At 32.2% G+C, this 18,283-nt stretch overlaps 1 protein-coding gene across 1 annotated transcript; it reads left to right on the forward strand.

Annotated features, from left to right (window-relative positions):
• The first annotated feature begins 524 nt into the window (after positions 1-524).
• LOC145125083 (QWRF motif-containing protein 2-like) lies at positions 525-3,448 on the forward strand. The gene is made up of 6 exons (XM_079060572.1): positions 525-2,174; positions 2,251-2,370; positions 2,512-2,628; positions 2,729-2,818; positions 2,943-3,050; positions 3,141-3,448. Exons 1-6 carry the CDS (start codon positions 855-857, stop codon positions 3,189-3,191), a joined length of 1,806 nt encoding a protein of 601 aa, XP_078916698.1. The 5' UTR covers positions 525-854; the 3' UTR covers positions 3,192-3,448.
• Positions 3,449-18,283: the final 14,835 nt, after the last annotated feature.

The following is an 18,283-nucleotide window of genomic DNA, read 5'->3' on the forward strand; positions in this document are numbered from 1 at the left end:
GAAAGCAATACGTCTTTATTCTTTATACCATATACCCATTCTTTTTAATTTTCATATATATACATTAATAGATTAAAAGTATTTAACATCGTTCTTTACGGTAATGGACGTAAAAAGAAATACCAGGGAATACACAAAACTTTTAGGAGTTGTACTGCTAGAAAAAAAACTTATTTTCGAAGGCAGTTTCAGCCACAAAAGTCACTAAACCGACGGATTTACATTAAATTCATAATTATCAGACTTTGTGATGGATTGCTAAGGGATTCTGGACGGATTTGTAACAGATTTCTACTGGATTTTTGACGGACTTTCACTAAATTTATATTTTACAGAAAATTTTGAGAGGTAACCTATAGTAAATCTGCCCCTGGTTCTTTACCCATTATTTTCATATAACCATTACAAAATAAATAAAAACATTTTTTTGGCGTCAAAAGAATGTAAATAAAATTAAAAGTAACTAAAAACAAGAAAAATATTATTTGTTTAACGTAACGTTTCTCCAAAGATTCACAAAACCCCAAACTCCACCTCCAAAGATGCACCAAAGCTTCTCTCTCTCTAAAAGGAAATAAAGAAATACTTTTTCTCTCTCTTAAATCTTCAGCTTAAACAGTGTACGGTTGCTACTATTTTGTGGGTTTCTGATCAATTTACAGAAAAATTCTGAAAAATGTGGGAATTCCGACTACCCATTAACGGGGTTTGAATTACAATGGTGTTTCTTGATCTTTCTGTTTCAGGGGTTTTCTTGTTTTGGAGAAAAACAGGTTTTTCTTGATCTTTTCATGGCGTAAATCGACAATGTGAGGTGAGTTGCTGAAATTCCTTCTGGGTTTGATTTTTCATCGATGATGGTGGCTGCCGTTTCTGAAACTACAACCAGAAATCAAACAAGACCTCCATTGTTGCCTTCGGAAAAAGATAATGGTATCAGTATCACTACCCCTAATAAGTCAATTAGACATAAACCACGACAAGTTTCTTCAAGATACCTTTCTCCTTCTCCTTCACCTTCAACTTCTTCAAATTCAATTTCAATTTCAAATTCAAATTCATCATCTCTACCCACATTACGGAGGTCGCCTTCCCCTTTAATTTCAAGGAATTCAACAACTCCGGCACCAAAACGGTCGGTTTCCGCTGACCGGAGACGACCCATCAGGGCGGATCTTACGCTGAAACCCAACAATGCCGGTGGTGGCGCCGGAGAGGCGTTGTCGGCGGCTACTAAACTTCTGGTTACATCTACGAGAAGTTTGTCTGTGTCGTTTCAAGGCGAAGCGTTTTCTCTACCGATTAGTAAAACCAAAGTAACTCCACAATCCCCAAATTTAAATACAGTAAGAAAGGGTACCCCTGAAAGAAAGAGAACTCCGACTCCCACCCCTATGAGAACGACGGTTGACGGCGGCGGGGGAGATCATCTCGAGAACACTAAACCGATAGATCACCACCGGTGGCCTGGCAGAATCCGGCAAGCAAACGTCACCGTTTTATCGAAAAGTTTGAGCTTGGATTGTGGTGTTGAAAAGAGCAAGATAAATTCTTCGGGGAATGTAATTAGACCTTCTTCACACCAATCGAATCTTGATTTTGAACATTCAATCGATCTTTTAAACCATTTTCAACAAAACCCAGATGGGAATTCATTCAAAGATTCCGATACAGATAGCGTATCATCTGGTAGCACTTCAGGAATTCAAGAAAATCGTTCAAGAATTGGACCTAGAGGGATTATCGTGTCACCAAAATTTTGGCAAGAAACTAATAGTCGAATAAGGAGATTACAAGATCCAAGTTCACCACTTTCAACAAGCCCAAAATCAAAACTCATAACCCCACAAAAACTTTCAATCTCTAAAAAATTCTTGCCTGAAAGTAGTCCATTATCATCACCACGAACAATGGCTTCCCCAAATAGAATGCGCCCATCATCACCAAGTAAGTTTGTAGCATCACCAAGAACACCTGGTTCAAAAATTAGTAGTAATTTTAGTGAGACACCATCGGTGCTTAGTTTTGCTGTTGATGTTCGAAGAGGGAAAGTAGGTGAAAATCGGTTTTTTGATGCACATTTATTGAGAATGTTATATAATCGGCAATTGCAATGGCGATTTGTGAATGCTAGAAGTGAAGATATAGTGTTGAAGCAGAAACATAGTGTGGAGGTATGATATAAAATTATAAATTTAAATTTTTTGATTTTGTGTTTTTATTTTGATGTATCATTGTTTTTGTTTTTAGGAAAATTTATGGAATGCGTGGATTACAATATCGGATTTACGTGACTCCGTGACCAAAAAAAGACATAGGTTGCAATTATTGAGACAAAAATTGAAGTTAGCATCTATTCTTAAGGCACAAGTAAGTTTATTTAATAATGTGAAAATCTTGAAATATTATAGCGACAAATTTAGTGACATTGTCCCAATTCAATAGTAGCGTTGAGCGTAAACTTATGTTCTTTTCAAGAAACTAATTACTATTTTCTTGAATAAATATTAGATTATTTTTCTTGAAGATTGGGGATATTTAGATAAAGACCATTCAATATCATTACTTGGAGCCATTGAAGCTTTGAAAGCAAGCACACTTCGTCTTCCCGTTGGTGAGGGAGCAAGTGTATGTGATCTTCCATTTTCACCATCATTTTACATGTTTTTTCAAGAATTAAAAAACGTTTAATTTTTTTTTTCTTTAATAATAATCTTGATTTTGTTAGGCTGACCTCCAAAACATGAAAGATGCCATAAATTCAGCACTCGATCTTATTCAAGCAATGGGTTCATCAACAAAATCACTTTGTTTGCAGGTATTTTAATTATAGTGTTCTTGTTAGTTCTTTTAGAACAGAACAAAACAGGTTGTAATGTGTTTGATTTTTATTGGACTGATATCGAGACTGAAGTGAGTCTGATATGAATTACAATTTTCAGGTCGAAGAAGTGAATGTTATGGCGGCTGAGCTTGCAAAAGTGGCTGCAAAAGAGAGAGCTTTGCTTAGGGTTTGCAAAGATTTCTTGTCAATTTTATCGACCCTCAAGGTAAATTATTATATAATATAAAATAAAATATACGAAAAGAAAGGTTTCTTGATGACTCTTTGTTGCTAATTACGATTATACCCTTGACAGGTGAAGGATTGTAGTTTGAGAACACATATGTTGCAAACGTGTCGTGCGTGAAGTGAAGTTACTTTGACAATCATTACCCCTAACATTACTTAAAGACTATAAACGCATTAAGTAAGTAGATGAGTTTCCACTTTCCCCTTTTGTGGTTTATTTTAATTTTAATTTTTTTTTAATCTTTTGGTGGCGGAGGGGAAGAAACAGAGGTGTTGTTTGTGTCGTGTTTGTATCTTCCAAATCGATGTAAATGTATATATGAACATATGAAAATATATGTAATTTTACCAATTCTTTTAGGTTCTTTTGTGATATTATGAGCTCTTGGGCTTTGTTTTGTTTGTGATGTAAATAAATTGAATAATGCAAGTGTTATACACAATGGATAAAATTGCATATCTGAACCATGAATGATATAGTAAGTTTTGACCTTATTTAGGAAATATGTTAATTTCATTTGTATTTTATTATTTGCATGTTCAATGAGTATGATTATGAAAATAGCTATAAAAGAATAGGTCAAAGGGATTGAACTTTATTTAAAGTATACTAAAAGTAACAATAATTTGTTTTTTTTACTGGTTAACCACTATATTATCATTGTGACCATGTTATTTCTACTTTACTATATGTTAAAACTAACATAATTTTCCATTTATCTACATTGCATCATATATATTTTATTAAATAGCATCATGTTTCTGAAGTGGCTTCTCAATGTAGGAGTAAGAAACCATTTCGGAAAACTAAATGATATTTTAGAAAATACTATATGATATTAAACCGGAAATAAGGTGCCATAGTAGTCGCATTAAATAATGGATGATTTTAATTGACTGGAATAAAATATAGTGGTTAACCTGTAAAATAAAACCAAAAACATAATGACTTTTATGTATATTTTTTGCCCTATTTTATAAATAAATCTTTTAATAATAGTTTATGTAATAAAAAGTATTGAATTTTGAGAGATTGGTTTATTAAACCAAACTATTGTGGTTGTTTAGGCCCAATAACCGTGGGTCTAAAAAGTCTGGTGTAACTTGGGCCTTGGGGAATACTAGAAAGTTGGACTAATTAATTTACATACGAAATTCTGAATACGTGTACAAAAAAGTTACGAAATCGCAAGAATTATATAAGTTAGAAAAGAATGCATGTTTTGTGTTTGTACTTAGAAAGAAATTCACAAGGAAGATCACATATGAAATTATAAAAATTACAAGAAATTGTTGACAGGACAAAAGAATTGAAAAAAAAGAAAAAAAACAAACCTATCACTCATCTAGTTTGGTCTGTCCCAAAAAAAATAAAATAATAATAATAAAATAAAAAAGAAATAAAAAACCGTCCCCGGTCTTTCCCAAAAAGAGTTAGACCGAATCATTAACCTTTAAGGCTTTAACAGTCCCAAAATAGACTGATGGGATCAAATCCTATTTTCTGTATCAAAATATATAAATCATCTTTAACTTCATTCAATTTCTTATACCATTTTGATATAAGAAAATAATAACACTAAATTAAATAAGTTTTACGATAAAAGATAAAATTAAACATATAAAAACTAATAAACTGAAATATGTTTTTGACAATCTATATATATATATATATATATATATATATATATATATATATATATATATATATATATATATATATATATATAATGAGATATTTTTGGTGAAGAAAACATGGTATATGATTCGGGATGAAACATTATTTGTATCAATTTTACACCCTTTCTTGTAACAGAAATAGAGTTGGATTGGGGATGGTCTAAAACACTTATTTTACGTAGTGCTAAACACAAGTCGAAACAACCTCGAGCTACACCAACACAAAAGGGTTTGGGTATGTCTTAAAGGTCTAGTCTTTTTGGGACCGGTTTTAGAATGATCAAGTCTTTTTTCGAACCGCTCTCGGGTGATATTAACCCGTCTTTTTTTGGTCGAATCTCATTCATGTTGAATCTCCAGGTTTTTTTTTTCCAGGACCGTCTGAAACTAGACTGTTTGTTCACCTCTAGCTCAAGCTACACTTGAATAACTCTAAAAATATGTACAAAATATATGTTTAGCGAAACAAACACAACTTGAAAGCTTGATTAGTTCAAAAATATTTATATACCTGACGATGGGCGTAGGGAGATTGCCGACGGTAGGAGTCCGACGGATAGAAATGACAGCAAGAAACGACACACACAAATGGCAGGCATGCACAAAAAAACCAGTTCAAGATCCGAACCGGTCAAAGAACCGATAAACCGGTTTACGCTGAACCGGTCCACAGTGAACCGAACCGGTTTGAGAACCGAACCACCGGTTTACACCCGTTCGAGATTTTAGTCGTTGAAACCGGTTTAGAACCGGTTTATATCGTGTGAACCGGTTTGGAACCGGTATGGAACCGAAGCGAACCGGTTTAGAACCGGTGTAACCGGTTTAGATAGGTTCGACTAATTTTTTGAGTGAACCGGTTTGAGGCTGAACCGGTTTTGCTTGGCTAGGGAGTGAACCGAACCGGTTTAAAGAACCGGTTCCGTTTGAAAAATGAACCGGTTTGTGCATGCCTATATAGGGCTAGGTTATTTTGTTTCTTACATTTATTGTATGCTAGAATGCACCAATAGGAATTTAGTAAATTACATAATTATTTAATTAAATAAATATAGATATTAAATGATTTCCATAGTTATATGTATATTAAATGATATCCATAATTATAATTCTTTTTTTATGGAAACTAATTAAATCCGTTATTAATGTCAGCAATAACATTCTTTCAGAATGAATTCGCATCTAGGTTTTTATATATGAGTTCGTATTTTGTTTCAGGACTCACTCACTTAAAATACAATAAAGTTGCATGAAATATGAAGAACGAGAGTGTATTCTAATAGAATACACTCTCATTCTGCTGGAATACACTCTCATTCTTCTAGATATGAATTCATTCTGAAAGAATATTATTGTTGACATTAATGGCAAATTTAATTAGTTTCCATAAAAATGAGTTATAAGTATGGATATCATTTAATATACATATAATTAATACTAAATTTCTATTGGTGCATTCTAGCACACAATAGATGTGAGAAACATTTGAACCTACCTATATATATATATATATATATATATATATATATATATAGTATATTATATTTATTTCGTGTTGATTAGAACGTGTTGGTTGAACATATAAGAAAAACCTAAGCTAAAAAATTATCATGATTCAAATTGATAAAAAGATTCTCCACGTAATTCGGATAATTATATCTTATAAATAGCCAAAGTTTTTAGTCCAAGGTTATGAGATAAGGAACCCTAATACCTTTCTTTGAGCTTTGATCGTTCTCTCTTGTTAGAAAGTGACTATATCATCAGAGTGTCGTCTCGGGTGAGATTGTTTCAGGTATCACCGAAGTCAAGGCTAAACGGAGGTCAAAACGAAGATCGTGGCACGTTTTCTTATTTCAACCATCTCTTGAACCCATGTATTCTATCAGTACCAAAACAAAATAAGTTTGACCAAAATATACTATTATCAGGGCCAACCTTATGCTTCTATTTGTTAAGGTAGGGCTTAGGGCCCCAAATTGTAAGGGGCCCCATTTAATTCCAATAGACTCTTCTATCCATCTATTCACGCCCCAAACAAATTAAGCTGCGATTCTAAAGACTACAATCACGCCAACATTAAAGACGATTAAACTTCTCGCTGCTGTCGACTGAAACACGCCAACATTCCGTTCTTTTCTCCATTCTCGGACTCGATTCAGGCCTTCTTCTAATCTTCTCTAATCGATTTTTCCATTGTTCCACTGCTGTCGACTGAATCGCTATTGTTCTACTTCTCAATCCTGTTCTCGCCTCTCGGTTTCTCCACAACAATCGATTCTTCATTTAATTTGAAACGGTAATGTGCTTGACTAATGATTGCTTGTATTTTCCCTTTTAATTTTCGATTTTCCTATTGTCTGATTATGTAATTGGGGTTAAATAATAGCCGATTAGCTGAAAGCTTGAAACCAGTGTTCTAAAAATCTCAATTGATATTGCTGATTAATGGAATAATGGTCGCCAAGCCAATAAGCTTTGTCCCACTACTTCAAATCTTCAATTTGCTTTGTTTGGTGAATCATTCCTAAAAAAGGTTGATGCTTTTTGGCTATTGGTTTGGTTGATTGGCCCCAAACTCCAATATCTGGAAAAGTCTTCATCAGTACTACAAAACTGAATTATGATGAAATGTATCCATAATATATATATATATATATATAAAGTTATTAAATTAGTTTTTATCTTTGAAAATTTTATAGAAATAGTCCCTATAAAATTTATGTAGTGTTCTATATATCCAACAAAACTATAAAAATGGTATTTATATTTGAAAAAAATTATAGAAATGGTCTTTGCTTAATTATCTAAAAAAGTCCATATGTTTAAGGACATGTCAGCCGGTGCACATAGAAGAGGCAATTTGTTCTTTGACAAAAGATTGCACAAGTCTATCGAGGATATTGTGGTATGTGGAGGCCCCTTCTTTGGAGACATTCAGTGGCGTCTGGCTTCCTTACCTATTTGTTTCGGTGGTTTGGGTTTGTACTCGACATACAAGGTTTCCTCCTACGCATTTGTAGCCTCGAGGGCCCAATCTTGGGAATTACAAGACCACATATTACGTGACAGTGACATATGTGGTATGGACTCTGATTACCTATGTGCTATGACTCGTCTTTGCGATACGATTCCGAGATTCGACTGTAGTGGTTTCACTAATATGGACACCGCCCCCTAAATCCCAAAAAGCATTGGCGTGTGCCCTTTTTAGCAAAATCGTCAAAGATATGGAAGTCGACTTCGACATGACTGTTAGACAAAAAATAGTTTTTGAGTGTCTTCGGGAACCTCATGCTCAAGATTTTCTGCTAACTATCCCCATTGATGGCCTTGGCCAGCATATGTCTCCTGTGGAGTACCGAACCATCCTTCGTTACCGCCTCATGATTCCTCTATTCCCAATTGACGAGATATGCCCAGTTTGCCGCAATGCATGTTTGGATACCTTTGGGGAACACATTGTTCATTGTAGAGAGCTCCATGGTTTCAAGTACAGACATGATGTAGTTAGGGATGTTCTCTTTGATGCTTGTCGGCGTGCTGGTATTTCTGCGAAGAAAGAAGCGCCAGTAAACTTTTTGACGGACCCGCAGGATGGAAGATCCACACTTAGACCGACTGACATTTTGGTCTTTGGATGGGTAGGAGGGAAGCACGCGTATGTGGATCTTACTGGGGTCTCTCTCTCGTCGGTTTGAGGAGCGGGGGTTTCACAGCAGGGCATGCCGCTTTGAAAGCCGCTGCGTGCAAAGTGGCAAAGCACGATAATGCATGTATAGAAAATCAACATGTGTTCGTACCTTTTGTATTTGATACATTTGGTTTTCTCGCACCAAAGGCAGTGGAGCTCCTCAACAAAGTCCAACGGGTCATGCACTTTAATAGCATATCTCCTAGATCCACAGATTTTGTTTTCAAAAGAATTAATTTTGCCATCTAGAAAGGGTTAGAGGCGCAGCTTGTTGCCCGTTTGCCTTCCATCGATATGTATTGAACTATATTATACTTATAGTCTAATGGGAAAATTACTTAAGTTAAAAAAAATTACACAAATGGTTCTTGCATTATTATTTAATGGTCCTTATGTTTGAAAAAAATTACAGAAATGATCCATGTATTAAAATTATGCTTTTTAAATGGTTTCCATATTTGAGAAAACTATAGAGATACAAGGGTTCTTATATTTGAAAATTTGAAAAAAATAATTAGAAATTGTCCCAATGTAATAGTAAAATCACAAAAAAAAGTCCATATGTAAGACATTATATATATATATATATATATATATATATATATATATATATATATATATATATATATATATATATATATATATATATAGGCTTATGTTATTCTATTCAAAGTAATTATTGTGTTAGTGTATGCATAAATGTGGGCCAATCAAATTACTTATTTTAAAAAAGTGATTAATATATATTATTGAATTAAATATAATTGAAAAATATCATCTTAATTAATTACAAGGGTAATTTAGTCAATTAATATAGATTTAATAAAGGAAAATTGCATTTTTTAAGGGATCATAGATTCTATTAATTTTAAAAATCAGATTTTACTAATTATAATTCTTTAAATTCGGACATTCTGACACAATATGTTTATGAGTATATTAAAACATAAAAATATTCTTGAACCTATTTCTTGATCATGAATTTAAAAACTTCTTGTAGAATAACAAATTCTTGAACAATCAATTGAAGAATAAAAACAAAAAATACATTATTTCTTATAGAATACGGGTAACAATTGTTAAGAATTACATTTATTGTTAAAGAATAAAACTAAAAAACTTTCAAAACGGGAAAGAAAACATCAAAATCTAACAACAACTAATACATTCTAAAAGAATAATGGGGTCCGTTTCAATTTTGTGGTCCGTTCTTCAAGCATCAACTTTTGTGATTCCAACAGAATTGGAATTCGTGATTCCATTCCAATAGAATTGGAATCTCACCAATATCATCCATTGAATCATGTACATAAACATATACTTGATACCTTTTCAGAATTCAACCTTGTCAAGATCTCACACTGTCCACATAAATGAAGTGTTAAATAAGAAAAAAAAACATAAATTTATTCATATTTCAATTCATAAAATGCAGCCAAAAAACTGCTCAGTCTGATATGTAGGTGATGCCGTGTTCCGACATCATATGATCATTTGTTTGTTAAAGTTCTTAATAATATGAACTTACCTGATTCAACACAGAGAAGGCGCTCCTAACTGGATAGTGATCATCCATGAAGCCCACCACACAGAGACCATTTCTGTTATATGAATGCACCTTATACTCTATCACCAAGAAAAGAAATGTGATTAGCTAGAAGCATAACATGTATGCACGGATAACATTCTATCACTTTCAATTTAGGGAAAATTTTCACAATATTAGATGGTGTCATATGAACATCAATAACTTATGCTTCAATCTATGATCATTTGAATCAACAGATGATTCGTTTCAATATATGAAATTCGATTCCATCCCAATGTAATTCGTTTAAAATTTACGATTGAAATCCTATATCCAATAATCACCGCAGTGATAAGATGTTGAAATCAATGACATGAATCAAGGAAAAATGATAGAAGGAAAACAGAGGTGGTTTATTTAACCTTCGTGTTGGGCGGAGTGGCGTTGGTCAGGCGGGGTCCTTTTGGCGACGGTCCTACCAACAAACACGATGAACTGCCGGACGGTGACCCTCTGGAAATACCTAAAATGACTCACGTCCGTCGCATTCGCTAGAATCACCGAATCCGAACCGTCTGGAATCGGGTGACATTTCAGCACGAGTAACGTCGTGATCTTCATCCTCTTCTCTCCCTCCTATTCAATCTAAAAAACAGTAAAAATTAGAGATTAGGGTTAGGTTTCCGACGACAAATCCTTGATGATGCTTGTACGAATTGGAAACGAACGAAATGGATGAATTCTAGGTCAAAAAGACGATAATCAATAGAATTATCCACCGGTCCGTAATCAGTGAAGTGCATTACCCTTGCGATCGAAGAAAATTTTCACGCTTTTGCTTTATGAAGAATCAGAATTCAGAATGGGATAGAATACAGTCTTGTTTATTGTTTTAAAAAGGGATAAAGGTAGGTCAAAGTAATTACCATGATTATAGGGATTATTATTAGAAGTTACTAATCAAATTACTAAATTACCCTTATTTAATTATTTAATTATTTAATTTTTTATTTAATTTTGATTGGCCCACATTTATGCATATAATAACACAATAATTAGTTTAAACAAATGAACCTATATATATATATATATATATATATATATATATATATATATATATATATATATATATATATATATATATATATATATATATATATAAAATCCCGTGGCCACTCATGAACAGAAAACTTTTTTACTCTTTCCATTGTGTCATTTTTTTCAGTTTTCTTCTAAATTCTCACTGTACTCTTCTTTTTTTTACTTTTGCCACCAGTATTCTAACCTTTTCCTGATACCATAATTTTCTTCTTTCATCTTTTTTTTTTTTTTGGGTTATTTATCCTTCTTTGCTTACACAGCTGTTAACCTTCCACGTGCTAACTTTTTGAGTTACCGATTTTAGCCACACACCTTTGTAGTGTTCAGACTTTTGCCACATATCTTTTGTTCAATTGTCACTTTAGGTCCCAGTCATCGGAAGTTTTTAGTTTCCTATCCACTCCTTTGACTCCACCGCCTTTGACTGTTTCTTCCATATCAAACCCCATGCGGAGCATGGGTTTCTCCTAGTTTACAATAACGGCCGTGTATAAGATAAATTACATAAATAGCCTTAAAGAAATGGTCCTTACAATAGCAAAATTAGAGAAGTAGTTCCTATATAATACCAAATTTACAGAACTGGTCCATATATAAGACAAACTTACATCAATAGTCCATATATAAGACAAACTTACATCAATAGTCCCAGTGTGATAATGAATTTATAGAATTGGTCAACGTAAAGAGAACATTATAAAAAGGTGTCGGAAATATGAGATTATACCCACTAGTTGTATGTATAATTTCTTGTATGGTGTATGATTTAGAATGTATACCTTAATCTTTAATAGTTCTATTTTATATACTAGCGATGAACATTTGGGCGCCCAATCGGCGACCCACGAAGCCTCGAGAAGGCCCAACCCATTTTATTTATCCAGGAAATCATGTCTGGAAATGCTCGTGGGCTTTGAAGAGATAATCCTTGGGACAAAACGTTTGTGCTTTTTCGGGCTCTTTTTTACTTTGCATTCTAGATTCGTTTATGTGTCATAGTGTCATACTAGATTACTAGTCAATTAAAGGCACTACCATTAGGAAATAGGAACAGTGCATTAAAATGCATCAGCTCAATTTATTATTTTAAAAATTACAAAAATAGGGATAGAAAAAAGTATATAATAAATTACAAATACTCATGATGCAAATTAAAAAAATATAATTGTCTTAATCCTAGTTTCCATATCGTGAAAACGTTGGGTTGCCAAGGTTGTGGATGATTCTTAAGTTTACGAAACACTTTGCAAGTCATCAAAGTCCCGATATACGTTTGCATATATTGTTTGGCTTTCTATTTCATTTTGAAAGAGTTTTGCTTCCAATGGATCCATACCTTCTACAAGAGTTGCATCGTATTGGCTCCCATCGAGTCATAATACTCTTTAATTATCATCCTGGACATTAGAATAAAAATCGCCGTCAATGAAGTCCTAAATGAATTAATAATCATACCAATAAAAGAAAAGAACTCTCTAAAGTGAAGAATCTAGTTTAGATGGTTAAAATATATCGTCTCATTATGGTTAAAACTAAGGGTAAATATGGTACGATACCAATTATATTTTTGCCAAATTGTGTACCGTATCAACTATAATTGATACATAAACTTAATACCAAAATTTGTACCAGTTATAAATAATATCAACTTGTTTGGCTACCAATAAGTTTAGTTGGTACAAATGATATATACCATAAACACATACTAATATAAAGTTGAAGATTTTTTTTGACAAAATTATCTACAACCATGGTATTCAAAAAGATATTGGTTGATACAAGTGGGTAATATAAACACACTAGGTGTGAGACCCATGTATTATATGGATTTATTTAAAAAAAATTTAAATGTAAAATTCAAAATATTTGAGAAATTTTAATTTATAAGAAAAGTGAGAAAAATATTGAATTATAAAAATTAAAGTGTTTTATTTCTCTTTTAAATTTAAACAAATAATTTAGATAAATAAATAAAAAAATTAATGAAAATTTAATTTTGTAATCTTGAAATTAGAAGGAAAGCCACTAATGAAATTGATATCCATTTATTATTAGATTTAAATTATATGTGGAATTTAATAAAATAGAAAAACCATAAAATGACATTTGGAATAAAAATTAATTTAAAATAACCATAAAATTACATGTGACAAAATGAATAAGAATGTGACATGTGGCAAAAAGAGATCTTTATTTATTAGAGTATATATATATATATATATATATATATATATATATATATATATATATATATATATATATATATATATGCAAACTTGTATTTAAAAGTGGTTAAGGACGTGAAAAAAAGATAGAGAAATGGTTGTTAAACCCACATTTAAATCTATATTACCAAAACACCTTCCAATGTAAACTTATTGTGTTTAATTTATTGGTAATAAATTTAATTTCTAAAGTACATGTGTTTGATTTTTATAAAATAAAATATGTTTTTGCATTTTCGTAAAATATTTATGTTTTCACATTAAACTATATATATATATATATATATATATATATATATATATATATATATATATATATATATATATATATATATATCTTTATCTTTACTATATTATTAAAGATATTGCCAATTTCTTGAAAATTAAGAGGTATAACTCTTATAACACAATGTACAATCCTATTAAGCTTTACGATGTAAGCATATACACACGCTTATCATTACGGATTCACGGTCTTAGCTTCTCCGTCTAGACGTTGGAAAACCCTAATATCTTCCATCAGCCGTCATTTCTCCCAGATCTCTTCCGTTTCCCTCCTTACTCTCATCAATCTCCGGTAGCCTCGGTTACCACCAACCTCCTGACGTTGTCGTTACCTTCACTGGCTACTTCAGTTTTATACATTGTAGAATAAGTAAAGGTAAACATAATCGAATCGAGGTCAAGATGGAACCACCATTCCTCAATTTCAGCCAATAGAATTGGTCAAAACCAATTCAATAGGTTAGATCGACATTATATACCTAAATTACAGATTTGATTGGCATCTCAGATTTCGCCATTCTCTACCCGTGTTCATCCCTATCTCGGTATCTCCTTTCCTGGTGCATCGACACAGCCACCCACTGGACCACTCATTACCACTGAATTTTTGTAGAGCAAGAGGCTGTGAAGGGAAGAAGGAAACAAGAGGGGTGGGGTGGTATGCTTATATTTTCATTATTTTGTGATTTTATTTTGTTTTGTATGTTATCTATGTTCACAAACTCGATTTTGAAAGTTAGGGTTTTTGATGTTGCTAAGGTTTAATGATAGAGATTTTCAATTTGGTTTTAATTTTGGGTTTCACAGGTTCCATCTTATCTTTTGTGTGTCTTGACTGTAGGTTGTCTCAAACATACGTGCTTAATTTTGTTTGTGTGAGTTTTTGATTTCATTGATTTTTATGTTTCGCACCCTTCTTTCTTCATGATACATCAACATCCAGAGGTAGCGGTCCATTTGTTTTGACTTCTATTTGGATTTTCCTTACAGGTGAACCACGATGGATTAACTTAAAGCTTTGGCGATATCAATGATTCATATGCCTAGAAGAGACAATACCGTCTTCTCCTTTCTAGGTCAATCGTTCCTTCTCTATCAAGAGGGCTTCTAAATCAATTGCTACATCTCTACAACTTAAGAACAAACATAAAAACACTTTTTTTTTCTTAATGATTTTATGATTTCAGGATTTTCTAAAGATAGGAATGGACAAATAGAATGAGTGGATGGATCATGGTACTTGGTACGAGGCTGAATTAGGTTTTCCTGGAACTTATGATTCTCCACCGGTAAATCTTGATACATCGCAACCGTCCTAGATTCATCTTCTCTATCTTCCACGACCACTGAGTCTTCCAACCATCTGTTCTAGGTAAGACCACTCCAAAAATTGTAGATAGTTTACATGTTATAAAACATAAACAATATCGTTTTATTTCAATTAAACGTCTTTGAGTTTGATGTTCTTCACCCATTTCTTTAAGAGAATTGAAACTTGGGTTTGGTTCTAGATTTGATCAAATGTACGGTTTAGTTTGAGCATGATTTCGATCCGACATAAGGTATTATTTCGTTTTTAGTTAAAATTCTTAAATCGCGACTTGGTATCACTACATTTGCTGCTTTCGATTTGAGTTTTTCTTATAAATTTTTGATCTTTATGAAGAATCAGGGAGTAGATGAAGATTAGGGGTTAAATACTGGATGCAAAACAATGAAACGGGCAAACATCAGGTTATTATTGTCAATGACCATTTTTGTTGTGTCATATTTATACTTCGAAATGACAATCCGATTGTTGTTTACTTACATAATGTACACATTATAAAGGTCCAGGGGAAAGTTAGACAAGAGGATTTTGTTTCTATTTCCATCTTCAAAATTAGAAATGATCTCAGCAAAGAACATGTAAAATCAAGCTTCACCATTTCATCATTCTCACTATTCCATGAATTCATTAACTCTATCTCCCTCACCTACAAAGATGGCGACACCTCCATATAAATTCTGTTTCTAGCCTAAAAAACTGATTTGGTACGGATTTTTGTGGGTTTCAGTTTTTTGTCAAAATCTGCATATGCTAGTTTTTGTAAAATATAGATATTGTTTGTAAAATCTGGATATGTTATTGTCTTTTGTTTATATCTTTTTTCTGCATCTTATACAATTTATTTGACAAAACTCATAATTACAGCAGGAAAGCACCATTCAGATGTCAGTCTTTAATGATTCAGAAGGTCTTAATAACTATAAACAACATCCACCAGTCCTCCTTAACGATTCATTTCAAGGTTTAGAAGAATGTAAGGAGGGGTAATTTGGTAATTTTTAATTATGTCAATATTACTAACATGGTATACTTTCAAATTCAGAAACTACAGCAAGTGAAACCATGTGAGTGTTAGTCCCTTCAGAAAAATACTCTCCTTTAACCATGTTTTTTTTTCTAAAAGGTATTTTTAATTGTGTTTTAGTTCTTATTTTTATGAAAATGGATTTGGATTTGGATTTGTCCAAGAAAGGTCATCTCAGTGTATTTAGGCTATTATGGTGTTGTATCGTTCGGTTTTTAAATCATGTTTAGACATCATTATATATTTCTTTATAATTTTCTGATGAAACTAAAACTATTAAAGAAATACTTTCCTTTGTTTGACATCATTCGTTTTCAAAATCCTTTTTACTAGGTTCATGCATTGGATTCCAGTAATATATCCTTGCAGGTATGTTTTATATTTATTTATAAATGATACCACTGCAAGTGTGTATTACATCTAATTTTGTTTTATTGAATTTTTGGTCAAATGATGTTGTGAAGAAAAATAAACTATGATGAAGTAATTATTTTACATGGACGTTTTGAGGATGTTTTAAACTGATGAAAAGGTTGGTCTTATACTTTCAGAGTGGATTTTCATCAGAGTTTTGGTTCTATTTTATATCTAATATATTTTTGTATTATAGAGAATGTTTGGGAGTGCTATTGTTGCTAGAGATTGATGGTTAAGACCTGTTGGTCTTCTTTTCTTTCAAATATTTTTTATATTATTTTATTGTTGAAATTTACAGCTTACCTTATTTTAGTTATTTGTTTTTGGTTTCTTGCAGCTATACATGTCCCCTTAAGGCTTGACGGAGACGTGCAAATGGATGCCAAACTCCAGCTCTCTAAAACTCTTACTGAGGAAAGACAAATGGAACGATCTTCACGAGAAGACACAAAACCTTGGCATACCTAACACAGGATGCGGTGTATGTCATGAACTATACACATCTTTTAATTTGATAAAAGATTATTGGTTTTAAACCTATAAGAATAAAGATAATTTGTAATAATGCATATGAGATAATGAAAGCTTTTCATCTCTATAACTTATTTGAATAACATAATATGATCATCTATGGGAAAGGAAACATAACATACCTAATTACCCCCTTTGTAAAAAAGGAAAATCGTCTGGAAAATTGAATTTGGATCAACAATTGTGTTTGCTTGGATACATATTTATGTGTGTTGTTACTTTTATAAAGATAAATATTCTAGTATTCTGGTGTACGATTATTTCTATGAAGATCAACAAAACAATATTTTATAAGTACTTTGTACTTTTTATGACGACAATGGTTTAAAATTTAGTGATTTATTTGCCAAAATACATAAATGTGTTGGGAAATTTCCTTTAAATTTTGAGCATGGTTAATTTAGGCTGAAGGAAAATCGAATAAAGTAAAAATAGCTTCTTTAACTGGAACCGATATAAATATTGTAACTTTGGTTTATTTCTTATGTAGTTATATTTTATTATATTCTTAATCTATCCGCTTATGAGCTACTCACCACTAAAGTTCCATACTATTTATGTTTCTTTGCCTTTTATTCTTTTAAACTTATTCGTAAAAGACATGAACTTTCAAATTCATTTATTAAAAATAATAACGTTTATATTTTCTTAGTGTTCAGGTGTGAATTATCATTTGTTTTCAGTTTAATATAATAAATTGTCAAAAGTTCATACTTTGCAATGAATGCTTCTAGAAACAAATTGAGCAAATTACACGAATGGTCCTTATGGTTTGGGATAATTTGCGCGCTTGGTCCCTAACTTATTTTTTTAACTCGGAAGGTCCCTGTTGTTTGTTTTTGTTACGCGCTTGGTCCTTACTCTTTGTTTTTGTTACACGCTTGGTCCCTGTCTTAACTAAAAAGACTATTATTTAAATAGGAACAAATGGTGGGGTAGGTAAGGTAAGGTGATGGTGGGTGGGGTAGGGGTGTGTTTTTTTAAATAAATTAAAAAATTAATGGCAAAATAGTGTTTTTAGGTAAGACAGGGACCAAACGCGTAACAAAAACAAACAATAGGGACCTTCCGAGTTAAAAAAATAAGTTAGGGACCAAACGTGCAAATTACCCTAAACCATAGGGACCATTCGTGTAATTTACTCAAACAAATTTATGGAAATACTATTGGCACGCTTGGCGCGGGTAAACGACTAGTATATATATATATATATATATATATATATATATATATATATATATATATATATATATATATATATATATATATATATGGGCTTGGAGAATATATGACTGTTATGTACCTGATATTAGGTATAAAACCATCTAAAATTACATAGTTTTAACAAAATAGAACCAAATCTTTCTCCCATGTTTCTTGCATCTTTTATTAGAA

Source organism: Lactuca virosa, chromosome 7 (assembly GCF_052849685.1).
Source record: "Lactuca virosa cultivar CGN04683 chromosome 7, Lactuca_virosa_CGN04683_v6, whole genome shotgun sequence".
Classification (NCBI taxonomy): domain Eukaryota; kingdom Viridiplantae; phylum Streptophyta; class Magnoliopsida; order Asterales; family Asteraceae; genus Lactuca; species Lactuca virosa.

What these genes read in the sequence shown, in the direction of transcription:
- LOC145125083 (XM_079060572.1), top strand. Translation starts at nt 855, where the DNA reads ATGATGGTGGCTGCCGTTTCTGAAACTACAACCAGAAATCAAACAAGA. An exon ending in CCGTTGGTGAGGGAGCAAGT is followed by an intron (nt 2,629 to 2,728) that starts GTATGTGATCTT and finishes TGATTTTGTTAG; the next exon opens with GCTGACCTCCAAAACATGAA. An exon ending in CAATTTTATCGACCCTCAAG is followed by an intron (nt 3,051 to 3,140) that starts GTAAATTATTAT and finishes TACCCTTGACAG; the next exon opens with GTGAAGGATTGTAGTTTGAG.